General features: G+C 34.7%; 1 protein-coding gene and 1 long non-coding RNA gene across 5 annotated transcripts in view; both read right to left on the bottom strand.

The window, feature by feature from the left end:
- Positions 1-485: 485 nt before the first annotated feature.
- Positions 486-26609, bottom strand: part of LOC127849573 (tetraspanin-9-like) — a 44314-nt gene continuing 18190 nt past the window's right edge. The window contains exons 5-9 of one of the 2 annotated variants that reach the window (XM_052382305.1): positions 25779-25898; positions 23830-23902; positions 22621-22769; positions 12174-12257; positions 486-3251 (exon numbers count right to left, since the gene is read on the bottom strand). In XM_052382305.1, coding sequence (XP_052238265.1) covers positions 3183-3251; positions 12174-12257; positions 22621-22769; positions 23830-23902; positions 25779-25898 — 495 coding nt within the window. In that variant the 3' untranslated portion in view covers positions 486-3182. The remainder of the gene's footprint in view (positions 3252-12173; positions 12258-22620; positions 22770-23829; positions 23903-25778; positions 25899-26609) is intronic. The other variant, XM_052382301.1, reaches the window with a different exon arrangement.
- On the bottom strand, positions 5757-12149 carry LOC127849587 (uncharacterized). 3 transcript variants are annotated; one of them, XR_008034934.1, is made up of 6 exons: positions 12000-12149; positions 11491-11847; positions 11186-11338; positions 10778-10879; positions 10523-10726; positions 5757-10420 (listed from the first exon to the last, which is right to left on the bottom strand). It is a non-coding gene; the product is annotated as an uncharacterized LOC127849587 (long non-coding RNA). The 3 variants fall into 3 exon arrangements; XR_008034943.1 differs by lacking the exon at positions 10778-10879 and having other exon boundaries at positions 10523-10675; positions 11237-11338; XR_008034940.1 differs by lacking the exons at positions 10778-10879; positions 11186-11338.

The raw sequence follows: 26609 nt of genomic DNA, 5'->3' as shown, positions 1-26609 counted from the left end.
AGTGTGACAGACAGACTCACAGAGAGCAAACCATAAGTCCCCTCGGGTGAAACCAGTAGGGGACAACAAATGGACGCCTTTTATTTTTGTTCTTAGCCCGAGCAATGCACGAGTCATATGGTTAACTTATCAGTCCTAAAATGAAACAAAGTCAATAGTTCGCGCCTTGTGTATTTTAAATTGGGTTTCTACAGACTTCCATATTTCTAAATTCACAAAGGTGGAGTTCAGCTCACCAGTCAAATAGGTTAAGAGCATGCGTTTCTCACAAGTACCCAGAGGCAATTTTTTTATCCAATCGCATTGCTTTGAAATATCCAATTAGAATACGAAGTAATAATGAACTTGTGTTCTTTTAAATAACCCGCCCTTTATCTGGGATAATTATTAAGAAGTGCTCATTCATATATATTGCACGTGCAGCACAGCATAAGATTTCTCTCACTTTGCACATGATGGTAAACTTGCATTAAACCAATCAAAACCACAGTTTTGCTATTTATTCACAATATACCGGTACTCAAAAGTAAAATGTAAAAGGATGAAAATATACATGAAGCATTTACATAAAATACTACAAGTATAAACCTTTACATACATACATATCTACCTATACAAAAATATGTAAACCTATACATACTTACACATATAACTATACAAAAATACAATATTAAAACGTTCACTAAAATAATGGAGTATGGTATTAATCTCTATGGTCATGTTCACAGAAATAATTGATCCAAGATATAATAAAAAATACTTTCCATTTTTTATTGTGTAAATGTAAAATGTGTCAACTAAACGTGTCTAATTACAGGAGACTCCGAAAGAACAGAATTTAATAAAAATCAATATCCTTTACTTAAAGGCACTCATATAAACTAAAACAAGTTATACACATTAAAAGAGAGAATTTAAAATAATTAACCTAACAAAAAAATAGTCATACACAACCTTTGAATTTCAACTAGGACCAAAACCAAAGAAAAACAAGATGTGTTGTGAAACATTATGTCCCCCCCCCCCATATATTTGACCTTTGACCTTGAGGGATGACCTTTACCTTTCACCACTCAAAATGTGCAGCTCCATGAGATACAAATGCATGCCAAATATCACGTTGGTATCTTCAATATTGCAAAAGTTATGGCCAATGTTAAAGTTTGACGCAAACAAACAAACCAACATACCAACAAACAGACAGGGCAAAAACAATAGACTGGGGGACATAAAAACAGTAAAAGTATGAATGCATTCAATGGAACCGGGATAATACATAAAATTAAATACAATCAACAGGACAAAGCATTAAACAATATGATGTTAAACTTTCCGAACTTGAAATTTATCTTCTGATACAACCTATGTTTAGAATAAAATGTTCTGAAAATTTACTACAATTTGTAAGCTTGTTCTGAATTTAACATACTTTAAAAATACAAAATTTGCATATGACAAGAAAATTTACAATATCCAGGTCGTACTTGTTTCCTAAACATATCTTCAGTCCTGAGTGCACTCACATATCCTAAAACCTTTTTACAGCAATCATGAAATCCAATTATCTAATAAACACTAAAAAAAATTAAATCATACACAAATGATGAATTCACTCACAAAATGTTTTAAATAAAAGCTGTTACCATACATGGCACAAGTATGATATGCGTTCAGTTATGATATATTAAAATAACTTTTATGTTTTAATTTATTTATTGCATCACCACATAACATCTTATAAAAATCAATTGTTAATGGTAATAATTTAAGTTATCGATGCATGATAATATTCAATATCTTATCAATATTTGCCGTGTACAATGTGAATTGAGCCCAATATCAACACTAAAATGGGCCTTGCTCTAGGAAAACAGGGCCCAATGCATGTTTGTAGTGTTCTCCCTTATTAGCCATGCTGTACGCAAAGGTCAATCTGACAGGAAGACATTTGCTGCTTTAGGAATATTTGTTTAATAAAAGTCTCTTATAAACACATATCCAGTCTGGCAGAAAGTGTTGTCCCTTAAAAGCCTGTATGGACAGCACAGGCTAATCAAGGATGACTGTTACACTTTACACACTTTCATTGAGCCCTATTTTTCCATAGCAAGACTCAACTATTTACAAGTCATTGATTGACCCATATTTTTCTTTAACATTCATAAGACTGGGCCCGTATTCACCAACCCATTATTAGACTTAAAAATAACGAAAAGATTTGGGACCAAGAAAAAATGCGTTCAATGTTTGAATATATACATGCCTCCACTGGTAATAATGTCATTAACAAAATGTTCTACATGAAAAATGCCATAGATAGAGATGTTTAATAACAAGTTTTACTCAAAATTCAAGCACTTATTGAATATATCAATTTAAAGAATATTCTTCATTTTTAGACTAAAGTCTAAGAATTGTTTGGTGAATACGGGCCCTGATCATTAAAACAAACTTTCCATGGAGTAACATTACGAAGTCAATGTACCATACATGGACAACTTAGGCATGCATACTTATCATGAACATTCATTTCAACGAAACATGTTTTGAATGATGAACATTTTGAAAACTAGATTTATAAAACATAATACATAGTCATACTCCTTAAAAAAAATAAAACCATTTGTGCCTAAATACAACGCATGACTAAAGCCCTCGTTGTACTGAAACATATATAAACACATGCACATGGATTGGTATAGAATGCATGTGTATGCTTAAAATATTGCTGCCAGAAATTGAGGTCACACAAAACTTAATTGCTGTGGGAAACTCCCAAATCCATGGATTTGTCATCACTCACTGTTTCATTCAGAATTAAAAGATTAAAAAAAGTGTTTAACTATTCACATTGATTTCAAATAAACCCATTTTGTACCAAATTTCTAAATGGTTTGTATCATAATTCACAACTTAGTCGACTTGAATTTCATCTTCAAAATCTTAGAGTAATTGGTTACAGCAAACAGATTGCTTCAATTATAACATATTCCATTTTACTAACAAATTCTTTTTTCATTTGACTTCTATTGAGATTTTCGCTATGAATGCACGAATTATTAATCTCCTCTGTCAGCCGTACGCACGTTATAATCCCCTTGGTCACTTTCTTTCAACTTCAAGACAAAGATAACACCCATCACAACACCAGAAATCTGAAAGAAAACCTCTCACCATCATTCTTAGTACTCCATTTCCCCTGTCTCACCCAACTTAAGGATAAACAAAACTCCCGCCACTACACCAGTAATCTGAAAAAGATATAAAAAATCACAATATATCATTCTGCGCATGAAATAAGCCTAGTTCACTGGGAAAACTGGGCTTAATGCATGTGCATTAAAATAAGGTTCATGCCAGCCAGATAAGCCTGTGCAGTCAGCACAGGCTTATCAGGGATAACACTTAAACTTTCAGGGATTTTTTCTTTTTAAAAAGCATTTTCTTATAAAAATCCAGTCTAGACGAACAGTGTTGTCCTTGATTCACAAAGGCTAATCTCAGTTGACCTTTTTCGCACATGCATTAAGTGTCATTTTTCAAGAACAAGAATCAAATTATTTACAAATCATTTACAAATACACTAGCATCAAAAATGACACAAATAACTATAAAGAAAAGTTCAAAGTCAATGTATTACATACAGTATCAAACATCTATCAATGAAAGGGAAATAACTTGAAATTTACACAATGAACACCTTCTGTATTCAACTTTACTTAGGTAGTTATCTTAATACCTGATGTGTTTTTTATATGAATGTTTGTTGTGATCTGTCTGAGAAACATTATTTTTACGACAAAAAACACACAAACACATTTACAAAAACACGTTGCTTTTGTTTTTAAAGAGATATAACAGTGCAAGTCATGGTTTGAATTTTATAAATAGTATGAACAGTAGATTATTCTTAACAAGAGCACCGCCTTGCGGGTGCAGACCGCTCATCTATTTTTCTTTTTAAAGGTGTAAGGACCTATCTCAATTTCAATCACAAAGGAGGGAGGGTTGGAGTGGAGAGGGGTGTATAGTGGTGGTGTGTGGTCATTTATTACATTATCTTCCAAAAATGCAAAAAAATAAATATATTTTTTTGGGGGGGGGGGATTCTTGGGTGGGATGGTTGGACGGTATTTCAAAAATAAAAAAATAAATATTTGTGATTTTTTAACCATGTTTGAAAAAAACAAGAGATGTGTTTGTCAGAAACGTAACGCCCCCTATTGCGCCGATATACAAAAAAAAAAAAAAAATTACCTTTGACCTTGAAGGATGACCTTGACCTTCAACTTCAACCACTCAAAATGTGCAGCTTTATGAGAACGCCGCTTTGAAATATTATTTTTTTGACCTTATACCTTGAAGGATGACCTTGACCTTGAAGGATGACCTTGACCTTGAACTTCCACCACTCAAAATGTGCAGCTTCATGATAACGCCGCTTTGAAATTATGATTTTTTTATCTTTGATCTTGAAGGATGACCTTGACCTTGAAGAATGACCTTCACCTTGAACTTCCACCACTCAAAATATGCAGCTTCATGAGAACGCCGCTTTGAATTATTTATTTTTTTTACCTTTGACCTTGAAGGATGACCTTGACCTGGAAGGATCACCTTGACCTTCCACCACTCAAAATGTGCAGCTTCATGAGAACGCCGCTTTGAATTTTTTAATTTTTTTTTTGACCTTGAAGGATGACCTTGATCTTTAACTTCCACCACTCAAAATGTGCAGCTTCATGATAACGCCGCTTTAAATTTATTTATTTTTACCTTTGACCTTGAAGGATGACCTTGACCTTGAAGGATGACCTTGACCTTGAACTTTCACTACTAAAAATGTTTGGCTATATTATAACGCCGCTTTGAAATTATTTTTTTTTACCTTTGACCTTGACCTTGAAGAATGATGTTGACCTTGAACTTCCACCACTCAAAATGTGCAGCTTCGTGAGAATGTCGCTTTGAATTTATTTTATTTTTTTTACCTTGACAGATGACCTTGACCTTGAACTTCCACCACTCAAAATGTGCAGCTTCGTGAGAATGTCGCTTTGAATTTATTTTATTTTTTTTACCTTGACAGATGACCTTGACCTTGAACTTCCAACACTCAAAATGTTCAGCTTCATGAGATACACATGCATGGCAAATATCAAGTTGCTATCTTCAATATTAAAAAAGTTATGGCCAATGTAAAAGTTTTCGGACAGACAGACGCCATATATTTGACATTTGACCTTGAAGGATGACCTTGACCTTCACCTTTCACCACTCAAAATGTTCAGCTCCATGAGATACACATGCATGCCAAATATCAAGTTGCTATCTTCAATTTTGAAAAAGTTATGGCCAATGTTAAAGTTTTCGGACGGACAGACACCATAAATTTGACATTTGACCTTGAAGGATGACCTTGACCTTTCACCACTCAAAATTTGCAGCTCCATGAGATACACATGCATGCCAAATATCAAGTTTCTATCTTCAAAAGTGAAAAAGTTATGGCCAATGTCAAAGTTTTTTTCGGACCGACGGACGGACTGACTGACATACTGACGGACAGTTCAACTGCTATATGCCACCCTACCGGGGGCATAAAAATTATTTTTTTGGGGTGGGGGGTGGTATAGTATGAGGGTGTGGTGGTCATTTATTAGATATTAGTTAATTTAAAAAAAAATAATGGGGGGGGGATTGAAGGGGGATTCGGGAGGGGGGGGAGGGGGGGGCATGGGGGATGGTTTGGGTGGAGTCTATTGTGGTTTGTCAGGTAAGAGTTGTTTTGTCAAAGTATCAATTGAATCTAATCATAAATTAAGAAGTTATGGCAATTTTAGCAAAATTTAATAATTTGACCTTGAGAGTCAAGGTCATTCAAAGGTCAAGGTAAAATTCAACTTGCCCGGTACAGTACCTGATAGCATGAAAGTATTTGAAATTTAAAAGCAATAGCCTTGATACTTTAGAAGTAAAGTGGATCTAAACACAAAATGTAACCATATATTCAAAGTTACTAAGTCAAAAAAGGGCCATAATTCCGTAAAAATGACAACCAGAGTTATGCAACTTGTCCTTTACTGTCCCCTTATGACAGTTTGCGAGTGTTCCAAGTATGAAAGCAATATCTATGATACTTTTAATAGGGGTAAAGTGGACCAAAACACAAAACTTAACCAAATTTTTAAGTATAAAGGGCCCAATATTCCGTCAAAATGCCAGTCAGAGTTACATAACTTTGCCTGCACAGTCCCCTTACGATAGTAAGTAAGTGTTGCAAGTTTGAAAGCAATAGCTTTGATACTTTAGGAAAAAAGTGGACCTAAACACAAAACTTAACCAAATTTTCAATTTTCTAAGTATAAAAAGGGCACATAATTCTGTCAAAATGCCAGTCAGAGTTACATAACTTTGCCTGCACAGTCCTCTTATGATAGTTAGTAAGTTTTGCAAGTATGAAAGCAATAGCTTTGATACTTAAGGAATAAAATGGACCTAAACACAAAACTAGACAAAAATTTTCAATTTTTTAAGTATAAAAAGGGCACAATTCTGTCAAAATGCAAGCCAGAGTTATCTAACTTTGCCTGCCCAGTCCCCTCATGATAGTAAGTAAGTGTACTAAGTTTGAATGCAATAGCATTGATACTTTCTGAGACAAGTGGACTAAAAACAAAACTTAACCGGACGCCGACGCCAAGGTGATGAAAATAGCTCATAATTTAAAAAAAAAATAGATGAGCTAAAAATGAAATTTGCTCCAACTATTCTAACATCTTCCCAAATACAGGTGTGTATAAAATAAACTTATATGTTAAAACCAGATAGAGGCAAAGCATTTAGTCAGTAATTGCTATGAGTAAGAACCATGACGAAACAAGATATGTGTTCGTCAGAAACACTATGTCCCCTTTTGCGCCGCTTTGAAGCTATATATTTGACCTTTGACCTTGAAGGATGACCTTGACTTTGACCTTTCACCACTCAAAATTTGCAGCTCCATGCAATACACATGCATGCAAAATATCAAGCTGCTATCTTCAATATTGCAAAAGTTATTGCAAATGTTAAAGTTGGGGCAAACAAACAAACACACAAACAAACCAACAGACAGGGCAAAAACAATATGTCCCCACACTATAGTGGTGGGGGACATAAAAAGAGCGTTCTTTCCCAAATAGTGCCAAATACCAGAATTTTCTTTTCATAAAGAGAGAAAGCACTCAAGAAAAAAATCAGAAAACTTCAGAATAGAATAAGATGGTGAGTTAAGCGCTACCCACATCTATTTTGGCTATTATATGAAATAATCAAATATAACTTTAGATCCAATTTGTTACTTGTAATTTAAAGAAAATTGAATAATTAATAAATATAACAGTGCTTTCCACAGGCCATTTTAACGGTCCCTCGCCGGGGCACTTGAAGGTCGAAATCAGAGTCTGCTGGCCCTTTGAAATTTTCTGATAAGTGTGTATTTTTCATACTGCAACTAGGCATTATTAAGATCAAAGCGATATCGACTGCGCCGAAATTGTAAGAGCCGATTTATGATCCTCTGTCAAATACGTCATGCATCTCTTTACCCACCTAAAGCCCGCCTAAAGGTGGGTTGTCGTTGTAATGGAATATCAATATTGGCCAATGAGAGCGCACGGTTTGAATGAGCGACAACACTTATGGGCAGTAATACTTGCATTAAGATCATGCATATGACGAGTCTCGGTCACTAACTTACTTACAACCGGGTGTAATCCTCGTGGATATTGTGCATTTCATGCATAATATGGTCAAAACATGTATTCGACTCGTAATGCGCTTTTACAAATTATCGTTGAATTAATTACGCACAACTGTAAATGTATCTGTCGATTCTCAAATGAGTATTATTAAATTTGTAATCCGAAACACGTTTCCAAATTTTAATGCTAACAAATATCAACAAATTATAGCGTCAAATAAACAGTGCTTTATCTTTTGTCTCAATAAAAAGCGCGCGAAAATTATGCAGACATGTAGGACGTCGCATGGAAAGTGTGAGTTTATTTTGTGTTGTATAAAACGGAGAACATCTGTTCAGGAGATTTACGCATGTTTAGAGGGAAAGAAACGCCCCGATTGGACATTTCATCATATCTTTAAATAGTAACATATGCCAAAATGTATTTGATACTTAAGAAAAATGGCGAATGTTTGTGTTTCTTGAATTTCTTGAGCACTTTTATCATAAATATTTACCAGATTTTGCTTTTTAAACTGGAATATACCAGATTATCTGGTAATGAGTAGCGGCAGGAAAAGAAATAAGTACCTCCCCCCCCCCTAAACGACCCGGGGCGTCTGAAAAAAATCCTGTGGAAGGCACTGTATAAGTCACATACATTAACTTGTGTTGCAATACTTGATTTATATATATTTAACAATACTTAATTTAATTAAAAATTATTTTAAGTATTATGTATATAAGCAACTTGATTATTAATATACTTATACAATGGAACTAAATGTTTTAAACATGTTTAATTAAGTAGTACGGCAAATCTCATATGTCCCCTTCTGCGCCGCTTTGAAGCTATATATTTGACCTTTGACCTTGAAGGATGACCTTGACCTTTCACCACTCAAAATGTGCAGTTCCATGATATACACATGCATGCCAAATATCAAGTTGCTATCTTCAATATTGCAAAAGTTATTGCAAATATTAAAGTTGGGGCAAACAAACAAACACACAAACAAACAAACAAACCAACAGACAGGGCAAAACAATATGTCCCCCACTATAGTGGTGGGAGACATAACAACATAATAGTTAAAATAAAATAGACAAGTTTTAAATTTCAATTTTTAACGATTATCACCCCACAATATTAAATTGATGAATACAAAACAAGACTCAGGACAGTGGTTTATAGAGGTTGCACAGTGTACGTGATATGTTAAATACCTATAAAAATACATATTTTCCTTCTTTCTAAATCAGCCAGAAGCATTATTTTATAGCCAGATTGACAGGTGATTCGCCACTTCATTGAGCAACAATTATTATTAAAGCTTGTCTTGAAACAAAATAACTAACAGGACAAGTGGACAAAGGCAATTTTCAAGCCCCAAAGATATAAGTTTTACTTTTAGAAATATTGGAACTTACTACTTGTACTAGCTGTTAACATGAATTCTCTATCATACATACCATGTAAAAAGAATTTAATTAACTAAAAACTGTACAACTTTTGAATAACAAACAAATCAATAAGTATTAAATCATAAACATTTTAACTACTGCACATTCAAAAATAAGCATGGACAGTATGGCCATTATCTTGTAAGTCTTGTTTTGTATGCTTTTTTGTACTGAACAAGAGCTGTCTCCATAGGATGACATATGCCCCCAATAAACGCTTTGATAGAAGTTATTGAAATGCACTAAGTGACCTAGTTTTTGACCAGGCATGACCCATATTCCAACTTGACTTAGATATGGTTTAGATACAACTTCTGACCAAATTTGGTGAAGATCTGATAAAAACTACTTCAACTAGAGAGCAGACACCATACTAAATCCTTGAAATGCACTAAGTGACCCCGTGACCTAGTTTTTGACCCGGCATAACCCATATTCGAACTTGACCTAGATATTGTCTTGATACAACTTCTGACCAAGTTTGGTAAAGATCAGATGAAAACTCTTTGAATTAGAGAGCGGACACGAAAAGTGTGACCGACCGACCGATGGACAGTGCGAAAACTATATACCCCCTTTTCTTCGAAATGGGGGCATAAAAACTTTGAGAAGGTGAAAAAGGTCAATTAAAAAATATATATATAATTGGACATTAACTAAAACTTAAATTGTATTCAAATAATGTGTATCTTTACTTCACTAACATAAGCATTGATTCTAATATTGATTTCTGTCATCACATGAATGGAAATGTATATCAATATTACATACACCTTGTACAGAACCTTGCTCTGGGAAAATGGGGCTTAATGCATGTGCATAAAGTGTCGTCCACGAATAGCCTGAGCAGTCTGTTAAGGCTCAGCAGGGCCAAACCTTTCTGCTTTCTGACATTTTCCCTTTAAGGAAGTCTCTTTTCAGCCATACCTTTCTGCTTTCTGACATTTTCCCTTTAAGGAAGTCTCTTCTCAGCCAAACCTTTCTGCTTTCTGACATTTTCCCTTTAAGGAAGTCTCTTTTCAGCCAAACCTTTCTGCTTTCTCACATTTTCCCTTTAAGGAAGTCTCTTTTCAGCCAAACCTTTCTGCTTTCTCACATTTTCCCTTTAAGGAAGTCTCTTTTCAGCCAAACCTTTCTGCTTTCTCACATTTTCCCTTTAAGGAAGTCTCTTTTCAGCCAAACCTTTCTGCTTTCTCACATTTTCCCTTTAAGGAAGTCTCTTTTCAGCCAAACCTTTCTGCTTTCTCACATTTTCCCTTTAAGGAAGTCTCTTCTCAGCCAAACCTTTCTGCTTTCTGACATTTTCCCTTTAAGGAAGTCTCTTTTCAGCCAAACCTTTCTGCTTTCTCACATTTTCCCTTTAAGGAAGTCTCTTTTCAGCCAAACCTTTCTGCTTTCTCACATTTTCCCTTTAAGGAAGTCTCTTTTCAGCCAAACCTTTCTGCTTTCTCACATTTTCCCTTTAAGGAAGTCTCTTTTCAGCCAAACCTTTCTGCTTTCTCACATTTTCCCTTTAAGGAAGTCTCTTTTCAGCCAAACCTTTCTGCTTTCTCACATTTTCCCTTTAAGGAAGTCTTTTTTCAGCCAAACCTTTCTGCTTTCTCACATTTTCCCTTTAAGGAAGTCTCTTTTCAGCCAAACCTTTCTGCTTTCTGACATTTTCCCTTTAAGGAAGTCTCTTTTCAGCCAAACCTTTCTGCTTTCTGACATTTTCCTTTTAAGGAAGTCTTTTTTCAGCCAAACCTTTCTGCTTTCTGACATTTTCCTTTTAAGGAAGTCTCTTTTCAGCCAAACCTTTCTGCTTTCTGACATTTTCCCTTTAAGGAAGTCTCTTCTCAGCCAAACCTTTCTGCTTTCTCACATTTTCCCTTTAAGGAAGTCTCTTTTCAGCCAAACCTTTGTACTTTCTCACATTTTCCCTTTAAGGAAGTCTCTACTCAGCCAAACCTTTCTGCTTTCTCACATTTTCCCTTTAAGGAAGTCTCTACTCAGCCAAACCTTTCTGCTTTCTCACATTTTCCCTTTAAGGAAGTCTCTTTTCAGCCAAACCTTTCTGCTTTCTGACATTTTCCCTTTAAGGAAGTCTCTTTTCAGCCAAACCTTTCTGCTTTCTCACATTTTCCCTTTAAGGAAGTCTCTTTTCAGCCAAACCTTTCTGCTTTCTGACATTTCCCTTTAAGGAAGTCTCTTCTCAGCCAAACCTTTCTGCTTTCTGACATTTTCCTTTTAAGGACGTCTCTTTTCAGCCAAACCTTTCTGCTTTCTGACATTTTCCCTTTAAGGAAGTCTCTTCTCAGCCATACCTTTCTGCTTTCTCACATTTTCCCTTTAAGGAAGTCTCTTTTCAGCCAAACCTTTCTGCTTTCTCACATTTTCCCTTTAAGGAAGTCTCTTTTCAGCCAAACCTTTCTGCTTTCTCACATTTTCCCTTTAAGGAAGTCTCTTTTCAGCCAAACCTTTCTGCTTTCTCACATTTTTCCTTTAAGGAAGTCTCTTTTCAGCCAAACCTTTCTGCTTTCTGACATTTTCCCTTTAAGGAAGTCTCTTTTCAGCCAAACCTTTCTGCTTTCTCACATTTACGTTTTAAGGAAGTCTCTTTTCAGCCAAACCTTTCTGCTTTCTCACATTTACGTTTTAAGGAAGTCTCTTTTCAGCCAAACCTTTCTGCTTTCTCACATTTACGTTTTAAGGACGTCTCTTTTCAGCCAAACCTTTCTGCTTTCTGACATTTCCCTTTAAGGAAGTCTCTTCTCAGCCAAACCTTTCTGCTTTCTCACATTTTCTCTTTTAGGAAGTCTCTTTTCAGCCAAACCTTTCTGCTTTCTCACATTTTCCCTTTAAGGAAGTCTCTTCTCAGCAAAAAAAAGTTCAAGCAGAAAAATGTCAACTCTGACTGCACAGGATTATACGGGACTACACTTTATGCAGATGCATTTAGCTCCTTTTTCTCGGAGAGTGGCTCATTATGTTTAATTATTGCGCTTACCAGGAATACGCAGAACGCGAAGCCGATGCCGAGAACAATGTTTGCCTGCTCTATGATAAACTCTCTAGCAGCCGTGTAACAACCCTGAAATGCGGCCATAAGTTGCGATTTAAGCATTAACCAAAACGCGCCCACACACAATACAACAATAAACAACAGCCAAACTTTCATTAACAAACTTGGCCTATGGACCCCAGGTAGTTGAAGAGCTTGTCTTTTCTTTTCTTTGACCAGTTAGCATCTTTTTTTGTTTTATCAGAATTTAATATAAGTAGCAGTAATTTACGTCATCAACAATGCCACCACAAATGTCTGAGAATAGTTTTCATTAGAAAAGTAAATAATTTAACTTATGTCATTACAAAACAACAATAAACAGTTATTATGAAATGAAATAATGAAATTTAGTATTTATGTAATTGCTTGAATGAATGGATGAACAAACACAACTTTGTTGTAAGCCATATACAATGCAACCGTAACATAAACAGCCCCACCAAACAAGAGATATGTTCGTCGTCAGAAACACAATGCCTCTACTGCGCCACTTTGAATTAAAATTTCTATTTATCATTTGGCAGGTATATAAATCATCTCCCTTTAAAGCTTATTACTTCCCTTGGATTTTGTCCAATCCAACTGGGGGAGGGGTGGGTGGGGGGATCTGTAGACAGTCAAAAATGACCAAGTCAGACATCACTGAATACCAAGGCCTGTGGTTTATCCAAGAAATCATAGCCAGAGTTCATCATGTATCTATGGACATAAGTCCACAGGTATGTAATGAACCCTACCATTCACAAATTAGTACAGGAAAGAACTGATTTTTATATCATTTAAAAAAAAAACTTGAACAATTCAATCATTTGAGTTATAAATAATCAAAATAAAAAATCTGTACAGTAACTGTGAAAAGAACTTAAATTCTTGGTAAGGAAATATATAATCTGAGATATTATTATATAAATTACTTCCCTTGAAAATAATTGTCTCCAACAAATCTCTATTTTTAGTAGCAAATAATTAAAAGCCACCACCGTGACTGTAGATTCACCACTCAAAATGTGCAGCTCCATGAGATACACATGCATGCCAAATATCAAGTTGCTATGTTCAATATTGAATAATTATCTCCCTTTTAAAGCTTATTACTTCCCTTGGATTTGTAATTTTGACCTTAGACCTTGAAGGATGACCTTGACCTTTTACCACGATGTGTTTGTCAGAAACACAAAGCTGCCTACTGCGCCGCTTTGATTTATTTAACAAAAATATATAATTCGGCAGGTCAGATAATTCTGTCCATTTAAAGCTTATTACTTCCCTTGGATTTGTTTTTTCGACCCCGTGACCTAGTTTTTGACCTGGCATGACCGCAGGGTTGTCATTATGATCGTAAACAAAGGATTATTTTGGAAAAGTAACCGATTCGGCTGGGGGTCAAGGCCTAGGCCCCCTTGTAGGTCCAGGGCAAGGCCCTGGTAAGGGGGTCAGGGGGGCAAAGCCCCCCGACCGAAAACGAATTCTAGACACATTTTAGGGACAAAATACTGCTATTCTCAGAGCATAAAAAGTTAAAATGAGGTCTAAAAAGAATAGAAAATTTTAAGATTTTCACATGTTAAGTAAACTGTACAATGTAAAAACATATTATATTGATAGATCTTTGCATGTTCCAATTCTATCCATTACTCGATAATCCGGTATAATTACGATTTCTTTTTTTCAAAACCAAATAACGGCAAATATTGACGATGAATGTCGTCCACCATTTAACGCAAGTGCATATACAAATTGAATTGTGGGATTGGGGAATTCCCATTTAACATGCGTGAATCACGTGACGCGATTTGAGAGCATTGAAAATCGTTTATGTTTAGTAATTACGACAAATCGACGACTAAACTGTTACATGTACCTCCTTTCAGAAAAGTTTGCGAAAGTGAAATTCTGAGAATAAAGATGCGCCTTCTTTTAAATTTTACCAAGTACTTTTCATTCCGGATTGTGATATAACTTGTCAGGTCATTCATGCATGTATACCTATAAATATGCATAGTTTGGCAATCTCAAAACACGTTATTTACCTACTTATTACATTATGTGTTATGCCCATTTGTATAACAAAATACATTATTTAATTGAAGTATTTTCAAATGCGTATAATTAAATGTGTTATCCGAAATCATTTCCAGATTTCATTATTCACGGAAAATTAAGAAAATTCTAGCAACAGAGACACATTTCTCGTGTTTTTCATGCACAGATGAAAATCATGCCAAAATGAGACTTCATGTATAACATCACGTCATTCTTCATCGGGGAAAGCATGGACTTTAATATTTAGATGCTAAATAACAACTTCGTTACGCAGAGGTCGCTAATATATTTTATTTTGGTAGAAAATCGAAGAGCATTTTTTAATATGTGGAAACTTTTTCTCTAACTAAAAAAACTAATTAATTACGCTCTACATTGCTACATTCGTTGAGATACGGTCAGTAATACTGTGAAACCATTATTAATCGTCAGGCATTAATTTTCATAAATTTCGTCAGTCGACCGATCGGCGAATTTAAGATCCTAACGAACAATCATGCTCTATGTTTGAACAAAAACAAACACTAAGTTTAACAATATTTTAAAAATTACAGTATACATGAGGCATTAAATTCCAACATAATCCATGCACACATTCACTGCTGTTTCGTAATCAAGATTAATCCGGTTTTGACACAAAGGGATGTAGATTACACAAGGTACTTAACTGACACGTTACACTTCTTTTAAACGCGTGTGCAGCACAGCTGTATCGAATGCGTTGACTTCGTTTATGCAGAATGGTAATGAATTAGCGCTAATTGTTTATAACTTTATTACCCATTAGGTGCATTGTGTTTTTCAAGGGTGTTGCATATTAGCCATCACGCAGCGATTGCCGATGAAAGACAATAAACCAAATGAAAAGATGACGATGTGTGATCAACATGCGTATTTATCACAAATTAATAAAGAATATTTTAATTGCTGTTTGTTGTTTGATTGTTTGCGTTTAACCACACTTATAACCATTTTATGTGTATCAATTTATTTATTTTTAAATTATTGACATTATTGATTTATATACCTGTAGTTTACTTTTTAAGAACAAACACACACATAGAGTTTATAATTTTAATATTGATATCAGAATAAAAAAGCATTTTATTTGAAAAAAAAAAACACTTAACAAACTGGAATTTCCTAACACCAGTTATAACCCATATTGTTCGCACCTTCCCTAATTGGTGCCGATAAAGGTACGATTGTTATCAGTATGGCAATTATAATAATAGAATAAGACTAATTGGCAATTGGCTTCGTTGTTACAAACACTCGTTAACGGTTATTCGATCCCACTTGTCCGCTAATCATAACAATGAACATGTGAATGGCATACATTAAGAGGGTCCATTACTGTCCCTTGATAACAAAAGACTAGTTAATTGGCATGTTCCCGCATTCGTGCCACGATTTTTCGCAACTGCGATTGATCGCGAATATGTATTACACACAAATCGGATATTGACTGACGCATTTTTTTTTTAATTCAAAATCAGAAATCGGCGAATTTAAGTGCTGACGAAATCGTCATTTTTATAAAAATGACGAAATTTTGTGCTGTCGAAAATAAATGGTTTCACAGTAATCTGTGAAATGTACAGCTATTTGATACAATTTTGCGTGGGGTCGGCGTGTATTCGGCTGCCTGAGCGCTGATTGGTTGACGTGCTTACCAAGAAGAATTTGATTGACAGCTGGAAAAATTAATATTTGGCACTCGCTGAGAAATTCATTGAAAACAGTAGTTCTTAGGCGGAGTTAATGTACTGACTGAATGGGCGTCGCTCTACTATACCACGGTTATTCCTCGTCATTTATTGTCGGTTTGCGTGATCACAACTTCCGATAGCAATTTTAAAGATTCAGGAAAAACAACCGATTTTCTGGCGATTTTAACCGATGAATTCGATCGGCAATCGGTTAATAATGACAACCCTGATGACCCATGTTCGAACTTGACCTAGATATTGTCTAGATACAACTGACCAAGTTTCGTAAAGATGGGATGAAAACTATTTGAACTAGAGCTTTGTCACAGACTTGACGAATACCCCCACATGCCGCATTGACACATAATATTTTGCATGCTGTCTTCACAAAATACAGCTGACACCATGCTCAATTTTTAAAACGCACTAAGTGACCCTTTGACCTAGTTTTTGACACAGAAAGGCCCATGTTCTAACTTGGCCTTAAGATCATCTCCATAAACTTCTGTCCAAGATTGGTGAAGATCGGATGTAAACTACTTGAATTAGAGAGCGGACACCTTGCTGAATGTTAAAAAACGCACAAATTGGACCCGTGACCTAGTTTTAGGCCCGGAATGGCCCATGTTCAAACTTGTCCTAGAGATCATTTAGATAAAACTTGTGACCAAGTTTGGTGAGGATTGGATAGAACTACTTGAATTAGAGAGCGGACAACATGGTGCGGTTTAAAACGCACTAAGATACCCCGTGACCTAGTTTTTGACCCGGCATTACCCATATTCAAACTTGACCTAGACATCATCTAGATACAACTTCTGACAAAGTTTGGTGAAGATTGGATGAAAACTACTTGAATAAGAGAGCGGACAAGATTGTGTTGTTTAAAACGTAAAGTGACCCCGTGACCTTGTTTTTGACCCGGCATGACCCATATTCAAACTTGCCCTAGACATAATCAAGATACAACTTCTGACCAATTTTGGTGAAGATTGGATAAAAACTACTTGAATTAGAGAGCGGACAACATGGTGGGGTTTAAAACACTCTAAGTGACACCGTGACCTATTTTTTTACCCGGCATGGCTTTTGTTCGAACTTGACCTACACATCATCTAGTTACAACTTCTGACCAAGTGTGGTGAAGATCGGATTTAAACTACTTGAATTAGAGAGCAGACACCATGCTCAATGTGTAAAACGTACTAAGTGACCCTGTGACCTAGTTTTTGAGCTGGCATGGCCCATGTTCGAACTTGGCCTTCAGATCATCTAGATAAAACTTCTGACCAAGTTTGGTGAAGATCGGATGAAAACTACTTGAATAAGAGAGAGGACACCATGCTGAATGTTAAAATACGCACTAAGTGACCCCGTGACCTAGTTTTTGACCCGGTAAGGCCCATGTTCGAACTTGGCCTTAAGATCATTTAGATACAACTTCTGACCAAGTTTGGTGAAGATCGAATGAAAACTACTTGAATTAGATTGCAGACAACATGCTGAATGTTTAAAACGCACTTAGTGACCCCGTGACCTAGTTTTTGACCCGGCAAGGCCCATGTTCAAAATTTGGCCTAGACATCATGTAGATACAACTTCTGACCAAGTTTGGTGAAGATCGAATGAAAACTACTTGAATTAGAGATCGGACAACATGCTGAATGTTTAAAACGCACTAAGTGACCCCGTGACCTAGTTTTTGACCTGGCATGGCCCATGTTGGAACTTGGCCTAGACATCATGTAGATACAACATCTGACCAAGTTTGGTGAAGATCGGATGAAAACTACTTGAATTAGAGAGCGGACACTTAATACGGACTGACAGACAGACCGACAGACAAGTTCACTCCTATATACCCCCCTTAACTTCGTTTGTGGGGGTATAATTAGAGAGCGGACACGAAAAGTGTGACAGACTGACTGACAGACTGACGGACAGTGCCAAAAGGGGGCATAAAAATAAAATAATGACCCATGAAAATGAACATTATGTAGCTCTTTTAACATTTTACTCATTGCATATAAACTTTAAACATTAAATATTTTACACACGAAAAAAGGTTATATTTTTAAGAATATAATTTTTTAAACGGTTCATGCAATTGTACTGCAGTATTTGTGTATATAATACAAGCTTATACTTACTTTTTACTAGGCATGAAAGACCAGATGTCAATGCAAGCTCATTGTTGACTAAAGATTACTTTAAAAAATGTCATATTGCTTATGTTCTGTCAATTGAAAGAAAGTAATTTAAGATCGCTTAAGTTATAACATATGATGCCATATCAGTTTTTAAATAAAAATGTGTTATAACATTAATTTAAATAATTTTGTAAATGAATGTTAGATTTAGTATTTATTTTTCCTGTATTAAGGCCAGCATTTTTTTTTATTTGTTTAACGGGAAATTTTTCAAAAAAAAATGAGTCGGGGGGGGGGGATAAATAAAAATAAAAGCATGAAAAGTGAGCAGTCTACCAAAAAAAAAAAAAAAAAATGTCTGAACCGATTATTTATTTTATTTTTGAAAATTTAAAATTCAGCAAATTTAACCTTATGAATACTTGCATTAACCTTTAAGTGTTTTATATATCTCATTACACTGTTGCAGAAGCTTTTTATAATAATAGTTAACATATTTTCATATATATTTATAGGTTAAAGCACCTTTAGCATGTATTATACTTTATTGCCTCAAAAGAGACTATTAAACACGCCAGGTGTGTAGTGTATTATAGTGATCGTTAAACTTTTGTTGAGTGAATATCATAATGTATGTTTATAACAAATATAGCATGCATTTGACATAAATAAAAAAGACTTGAAAACTGTTTACATTGTTTAATAGCTTTATCAACCAACTTTGTAACTTTCATCCATGGGTGGAATATGCACACTAAAAAATACTCTTTAATATACAACAGACTTGCTTTATATCATGATAATTTGTATCAATCATGAGAAAAAATGAGCCATGTAACAGGAAATTGGACCTTAGGGCAATTGCAACATTTTTGGCTCTAAAAGAGCATTCTGATCAGGATCCAATCTGTTTAACATAATTGTCATTCAGTCAGTACTTCTAACAGTGTTTTTTTTCACCTATAGGGGAATGGTGGCGGGGCCCGTCCAAAGGGGAAAAACGCGTCCTTTTTTAGGAAAAGGGGAAAATTAAGAAGTCATTCTTTTATATGTAATGATATTTATTATATGAATACACATGTATGTATGAATGTAATATTCACAGCTGAATGTCTCTGTTCTTTTTCGTAAATATATATCAATGATTTGTTCAACATTTGTTTCAGTCAGTTCAGCCGTCATGCACAGTATCAGTTTTCCAAGCCAATTAGAGTCTAATTGGGATTTTTGTAATCAATAAAATGGCAAATTTGAACATTTTTTATCAATAAAATGGGCCAAATTGGAATGTTTTTATCAACAAATATTGACACAATATAGATACATCAGGCCTTTTCTTGGCCATTTTGGAAAAAAAATTAATTCATGAAGTCCACTGATTTGGGAAAACCTAATGTGATATAACTCTTTTTAATAATAAAAAATCATATTAATTATAGTTATATACCTTGTTAGATGTTTATAAAATGAATTTGAGATATATCTATCATGAGGCATTTGTTTCCAAAAAAAAAAAAAAAAAAAATTTTTTTTTTACTTTTGGAGGGGATTTTTCAAAAAAAATTGGGGGAAAATATATACTATTTGTGGAGGGGAATGGGGCCGAATATCGGCCCCGAAATTGCCATAAAAAAACACTGTTCTAAAGATGTCAAGCGAACACTTTGGATCCTTATAAGACTGCGCTTGAATTGATCTTGATCCAAACTTTGTGTAGTGAAAGTTCTAGTACAAAAATGTGAATATTTCATTTAAGAAACCGAGAGTTATAGACTTAAAAAAACATGTGGTGCATTTCATTTTATATTCAGATAGAGTTATAGTGTTTATTTATGTAAAGTGAACACAAGGGGCATGACTACAATATTTTGTGTATAACATCGTTATGAGGTTCTCTTTGAAGTTTGTTCAAATCATGCAGAAAATTTGCCCTCCCTAGGGGTTACTGTTTTGCTTATTCTCTGAAACCGCAAGGCCCATTGGTTTGTTACGTTGCATGCCAACCATATAGTGGTTCTTTGCTAAGTTTCCTCAAAGCATGTCTCCGTGATCAATACTGTTTGTGCTTCATGGGTCAACTGATTTATATAGATTAATGTATTTGATAATTCCTAACAACACAGAAACCGCAAGGGTCAGTGGTTCAATATTTGGTGTGTAACATGTTAGTGTTTTCTTCTTCTAGGTGTGATCAAATCATACATTTGGATTAAAAAATAACCCGTCCTTGTTTCACATGATTAATATTTACTTATATAATATAGATCTTAAACAATCTTATTCTCTCAAAACGCATGGGTCAGGTGATAATTATTTTGTATGTGAAATTGTATGGTGGTAATCTTAGTTGTTTTTGTATCATGTCCATTGGCTTCACATTAGCCCCATCAACATATTGAGGTAAAAGACACAATTAATCTAGAAACCTGGATTTATTTCATTGTACATTTTCTTAAGTGAAAGCCATATAAAGAATTAAATAGTACATGTAGCAAGGATTTAAATTGTTCTAGTAGAACTAGAATTACTCTGCTGACTGTATCTAATTTACTCGCAAGATTAATTATATACAGAAAACAACTTTTAACCATGTAATTTTATATTTTTAAAATAGTATTTAATTTTAATAATTTCGTTAAAGACTCACAGTATTGTCAAAATAAAATGGTGTAAACTTTTGCACATATTATTTTGTTCCTCTTATTCACTGTTTTTTAGTTCAAATGAAAATTTCTATGGAATGTGTTGTCTGTATTATTTCAAGGAGAAACAACAATGACATTTTCTTGGATATATAATAAACAGAGAGAGCTATATAAATATGAAGATAATAATAACCCTTGGAACAAATACATAGAGCCAATTGAGCACATTTATCAACAGAGCCTGAGGTGTGGTAAATTTACTTGCATTCCTTGCAGTACAAATCCTGCAGTATGAAAACATTATGTACAGTTGATAGAACATCATATTTCAGCTAAATAATAACTCATTTTTGAAAAATAAATTAAGATGTATTTCTGATTTACAAAACTGATCAAATAATTAAGAAATAAATTCTATTTACTTTTTCATGACATTTCGAAAGTCAAAACTTTGGTTTCGTCTGTAGAAATTCAATAAAATGAACTGATCCAAACAAAGGACATAACTTGGTCAAAATGTACCGGAAAAATGGTTAAAATGTCGATATAAAAATAGTTATACAGTTAAATGTATGGAAAAAAAATTTTGTTTTAATTTAATAAAGAATAATAAGCATGTTAATTTGCTACTGTGTCAAGAAAAAAAATTAAAACTGTCTTGTGACTTTGACGGACATACAAACATCCGGACCCAATGTTATTTTATTCAGAAGCTGTGTTGCATACTTTTTTTCTAAATAAAGAATTTATATGGGTGGGGAATGGGATTATTGATGCAAATACCTGTGGTTCAGTCATCATGTTCATTATAAAAAAAACGTAAAGAAGTACTTCTTGGACATTTTCGGGATCTTGATTTTTTGTCTATAAAAATATTACAGGATCTACATTTTAATAAATACGCATATTTATTAAACCTACCCAAAACTTTAACACATCGCATGTTATTGATGGTGACACCTCTGTATCATCTGCAAAAGCTCTAATTATTTTTAATTTTGTATCCCATAATATGGGAATGATGTCAACAATGGTGTTCTGAAGATTAACTTTTCTAATTGAAATTGTTTCTGCTCCATTTTTAATTAATTTGATTTTAAAGTATGCTACATTTGTCTTGTTGTTGTTAATGTCCGCCATTTCAGAAATGAAATATGAAAATCATTTGTTAAATACTCGCCGATTGGCTAATAGTGTGTGGTATTGGCTGCAATAGCCAATGAAAATCGCTGACGCTTTACAAGTCGACTTGGCACAACGAAACAACCCGTATTATAAACAAAGTTTGAACAACACTTTCGGCAATCTGCGCAATTTTTTTTATTTTGGATAAAACACCAGGTCAGCGGGTGAAATGTAAGAAAAAAAAGAAATTTTTTATTTGAATTTGGCGAAAAATAGGGTCGGGCGCTCCCGTAAAACAAATAATAAAAAAATGCTGGCCTAAAACATATGGGTTCAAAGTTATAAATCTACACAATGTCTTAAGGACTTTCTCATCAAAGAAATCTTAGTGACAAAACATTGAGCTGGAGTTGTGATAATTAAATCTTAAGTTATCAACGTGATTAAGGACTTAAGGTATGGTTAATCTCACAATAGTTGTACCACACTCGAAAAAAATGGGATTAATGCAATCTGCACACGCTAAACAGGGCCAATACTTTCCGCTTCTATGGTATTTTTTGCTTAAAGGAATTATGTTCTAAACGAAAATCTATTGAAGTAAAAAAGTTTTAGTCCCTTATAAGCCTGCGCAGACTGCACTGGCTAATCTGGGACAACAATTTAGACGCAGTCATTATGCCCTGTTTTCCCAGAGCAAGGCTCATTTATTTACCCTGTAATGAAGAGCGTTATTCTGAGCCCCAGTTTGCATCCTCGGTGGTCCAAATGCGAATGACTGACAGTTTTGCAGGTTCAGATACTGGCCCAGTCTGTTTTCATATACACAGCAGCTGGGTGGCACGAATTTTTTGTCATACTCACCTGCAAAATTGAAACAAGTGAAACATGAGTAATAAACAAGTGAAACATGAGCAATAAACAAGTTAAACATGAGCAATAAACAAGTGAAACATGAGCAATAAACAAGTGAAACATGAGCAATATTTATGGAAATCTCACTTGGCTCAGTATGGACAATTATTAAAAGAGAGTTTGTATTTATATATAAATATCTAAACATACATAGCAATCATAATAAGTTGAAAATTAAACACTCCAAGAACTTTCCACAATTGCAATTCAGAACAAAAACTTTGTTGTCACAAAAATAAACCAGTCACTAAAAAAATTCAGGTTAAGAATGGATAAAGTCTCAATTAATTTCTCTAATTGTTTGTCTTTAAATTGTAACCTTTACATTCAACCTACATACTTGGTTGTAGTATGTGCAGCTCAGTGTACTTGTAACTGCTGCAAAGTTATTTTAAAGTAATTAAATTCCTGAATTTCAAAATCATTAATTTGATCAATGTAATGATCGTATTTGTGATGTTGACCTTAGAGCTAGTTACCTGGATTTACACCTGACATTCCGCCTCATCTTTTTGATCAATTTTGCTTGTTAAGGTTTTTGAAAATCCAGCCATGCTGGACAAAGTTATGCTCCAGACAAAGTGTCAATTGTGAATTTCCACAATTTAACCTTGGACGAAGGTAGTTCAAGCACATCCTTGCATTGTAACCTTGACCTTGGACCTAGGGACCATCATGCTTATCATTTATGCCAAGTCATTTCAAACTCAAACAATGCTAGACAAAGTTATGCTCCTGACAAATATTTCCCTGTGCCCACCTGCCCCCCCCCCCCCAAGCTGTTTTTATGGCCTGAAATCATGACTAACACAATGCATATTATGGAAATCTGACACATTTAAATAACAGCAAATACACCTTAATACTTGTACAACTTCAATATAAGAATGTGTCCCTTGGACATGAAAACTAGCTGCCACAAAAATTGAAGTTTGCATAGTCATAGTCAGTGTCACTGACCACTGAAAGCATATATCAACAGTACCTTCAGATATAAGTGATTACTTACTGTACTGCCGGGTGAACCAGTTGGACTCCTGGTACAGACCCCAACCCTCATCATTGACAGCACAGCATCGCAACTGGAACAATAACATTGGGATAAAGTTGGTAAAAGCTGTTTTAAAAATCAATATGGAATACTTTAGCATATATTATGTTATTAAACATACAGTGTCTATTTTTAAGGAGGATAATATTGTGGTAGTTGACATTATGAAAATACATATAGAATATTTGTGCAAGTAACAAATTAAACTCTGTAATCTATATAAAGCCATCAAATTTTAAATATTTTGTATTGCCAATTAGGCAACATAGTTTGAGAAAGGTACAGGAGTTTGATGTTCAGTATATCAAAGGGATAAATAATGTATAATCTTGGGCTACTGTCTTGTTCAGTAGAGATGCTCCAAAAAGCTTGTAATGAACCTAATGAACATGTGCATAAAATTATTTGAGAAAACCGTACTTGAATATCTAGCAGCAAAGACTAGTATCAGAGTACTACAAAATATTGTGTTGTCTATTTTGTGACACAAGTTCCATTTTTAGCTCAATCTGGTATTTTGTGCAAGGGACCTGAACCTTTCAGAATGATTTTTGCAAACAACCAACAAATACAAATATGTATGAAATTGTTTGATACATCGAAAACAGCTTTTAGACACATACGTCTATTTTAAGCTTAAGCAGCAATTTTTCAGTGAAGTGGAACCATGCAAATAATCTATTGTAAGCTCAAACAACCATTTTATACATTTTTTCCTTACCTTATGGTTAGATTTGAAAACAAGTTAACACAAACATAATTAAAGTAGGATTATTTTTTTCAAAAGGAACCTTTTGAAAAAAATTCCAACTTAAATATCATTTGCGTGAAATTGTTTGCAAATCTAAACATAGGGTAAGGAAACAAGAGCTGTCAGAGGACAGCGCGCTCGACTATTCGAGTGCTTGACAGTATAAAGTAAGCCATCATGGAGAGGGGGGAGGGGGTATAATGGTGGGTGTGTGATCATTTTATAGATGATCTTTTAAAAATAAGAAGAAAAAAAAAAAATTTTTTTGGGGTGGGGGGTTGGGGGGGGGAAGGGGGTATAATGTGGGTGTGTGATCATTTAATAGATGATCTTTCAAAAATAAGAAGAAAGAAAAAAAAATTGGGGGGGGGGGGTGGGGGGGGGGAGGGGTTCTTGGGGGGGGGGGGGGGGGCGTGGGGATGGTTTGAGTTGAGTGCACTGTGGTATGTCAGGTAAGTGTTGTTTTGTCAAACTTTAACATAGATTTATCAATAATATGCATATTCTAAGTATAAAAGGGGCAATAACCTTGTTTATAGGTTGGGGTCATGATGGTTAACAAGTATGCAAAATATGAAAGCAATATGTCAAGGGACATTGAAATTATTTGGGGTAGTACACAAATTTTAACATTTGCACGCAAACCGACACGGGAACGGCAACGCCGACGCCGGGGGAATAGGATAGCTCCACTATATATATTTCATATATAATAGTCGAGCTAAAAATGTGTTAAGACATATTTCTTTTTTTCGCTTAAGTGGCAATATTGTGCTGTGAAGCGGAATCGCATGCATGTTAGGTACAGGACCCCAGAAGGAAAACTTCTAAAATATCATAAATATCAGCCAAGACTATTTGAAGATATGAAAGAAACACAGATGTTTGTTAATTTTATTCAAAAAAATCTTAGGATCCATATAAGGCCCTTTAATTTGCTTATAACTTATAAGCTGCGATTTCTTGTTGAAAATAAAAAACCGACTATTGTGTACACTTCTGTCACAGCAAATGACAAATGTTAAAACATGTAAAAAAAATATTATGAACAAACCTAGAAGTAATGTTAAGTGGGAGACATAGAAATATACAGTCTATGACATTTACCTGTAAAATTGATAATTTTAGCATCCATTAAAACAAACTAAGAAATTACCCGTTGTTGCAACATATCCCAGGACTCTGTGACATCCCTGTTTCTATCACTGTAATCAACACTGGTGGCATACTGAGTTCTGATGCCACGCTTCATGTCCTCTTGGAGGTTGTCTTCAAGCTGACAAACATAAAATATAATGGTAAACAAAAACAGATACTTATAAAAATAAATACATATGTAATTAGTGTCAGACATGATGTAAAACAGAGTCTATATTATTTGTAGTGGCCTTTTTTTACCATATCATTCATTTACAAATCTAAGTACATGTTAATATCTCAAACAATCAATTATTTTAAAGAGCTGACAACTGCTTAGGAGAATACAAAATCAAGTTATTATTGATTGAACACACTGCTTTTTAATGTAACTGTAACAAGACAGGGCCCTCAATCTATCAAATCTGCCGACGAATTTCGGCGGCAGTCCCCCACCTAAAAAGAATACGTTTTTCCCCTTTTGGGGGAAAAAATTCCCCCTAAAAAAAATATATATATATATTTTTTTTTAATAGAAAGATGTGTCTCATGATTATTATATCTCAATTCTATTTCAATTTAATTCTTTTCAAACATACTAAATTATGAAAAATGCAATGAATATAGTGCAAACATGTACAAATGTAATAATGAGAGAGTATGTAAAAAAATCCCCCAAAAAGGGAAACGCCGCGAAAATTCCCCCTCCTAAGGGCTGTGGACCCCTTCCCCCAAAGTAGTGTGAGGGCGCTGCAAGAGCCCAAAAGGCCCAAAGTTGCTCAACTGAAATTCAAAGGAACTGACCTGTTCTGTGCAGCCCAAGATGTCATGAGAACAAATGTTCTAACCA

The sequence above is a fragment of the Dreissena polymorpha genome, chromosome 1 (assembly GCF_020536995.1).
Source record: "Dreissena polymorpha isolate Duluth1 chromosome 1, UMN_Dpol_1.0, whole genome shotgun sequence".
NCBI lineage: Eukaryota > Metazoa > Mollusca > Bivalvia > Myida > Dreissenidae > Dreissena > Dreissena polymorpha.
Note: the sequence above shows the minus strand (reverse complement) of the source record. Positions and strands in the feature narration are given on the sequence as shown.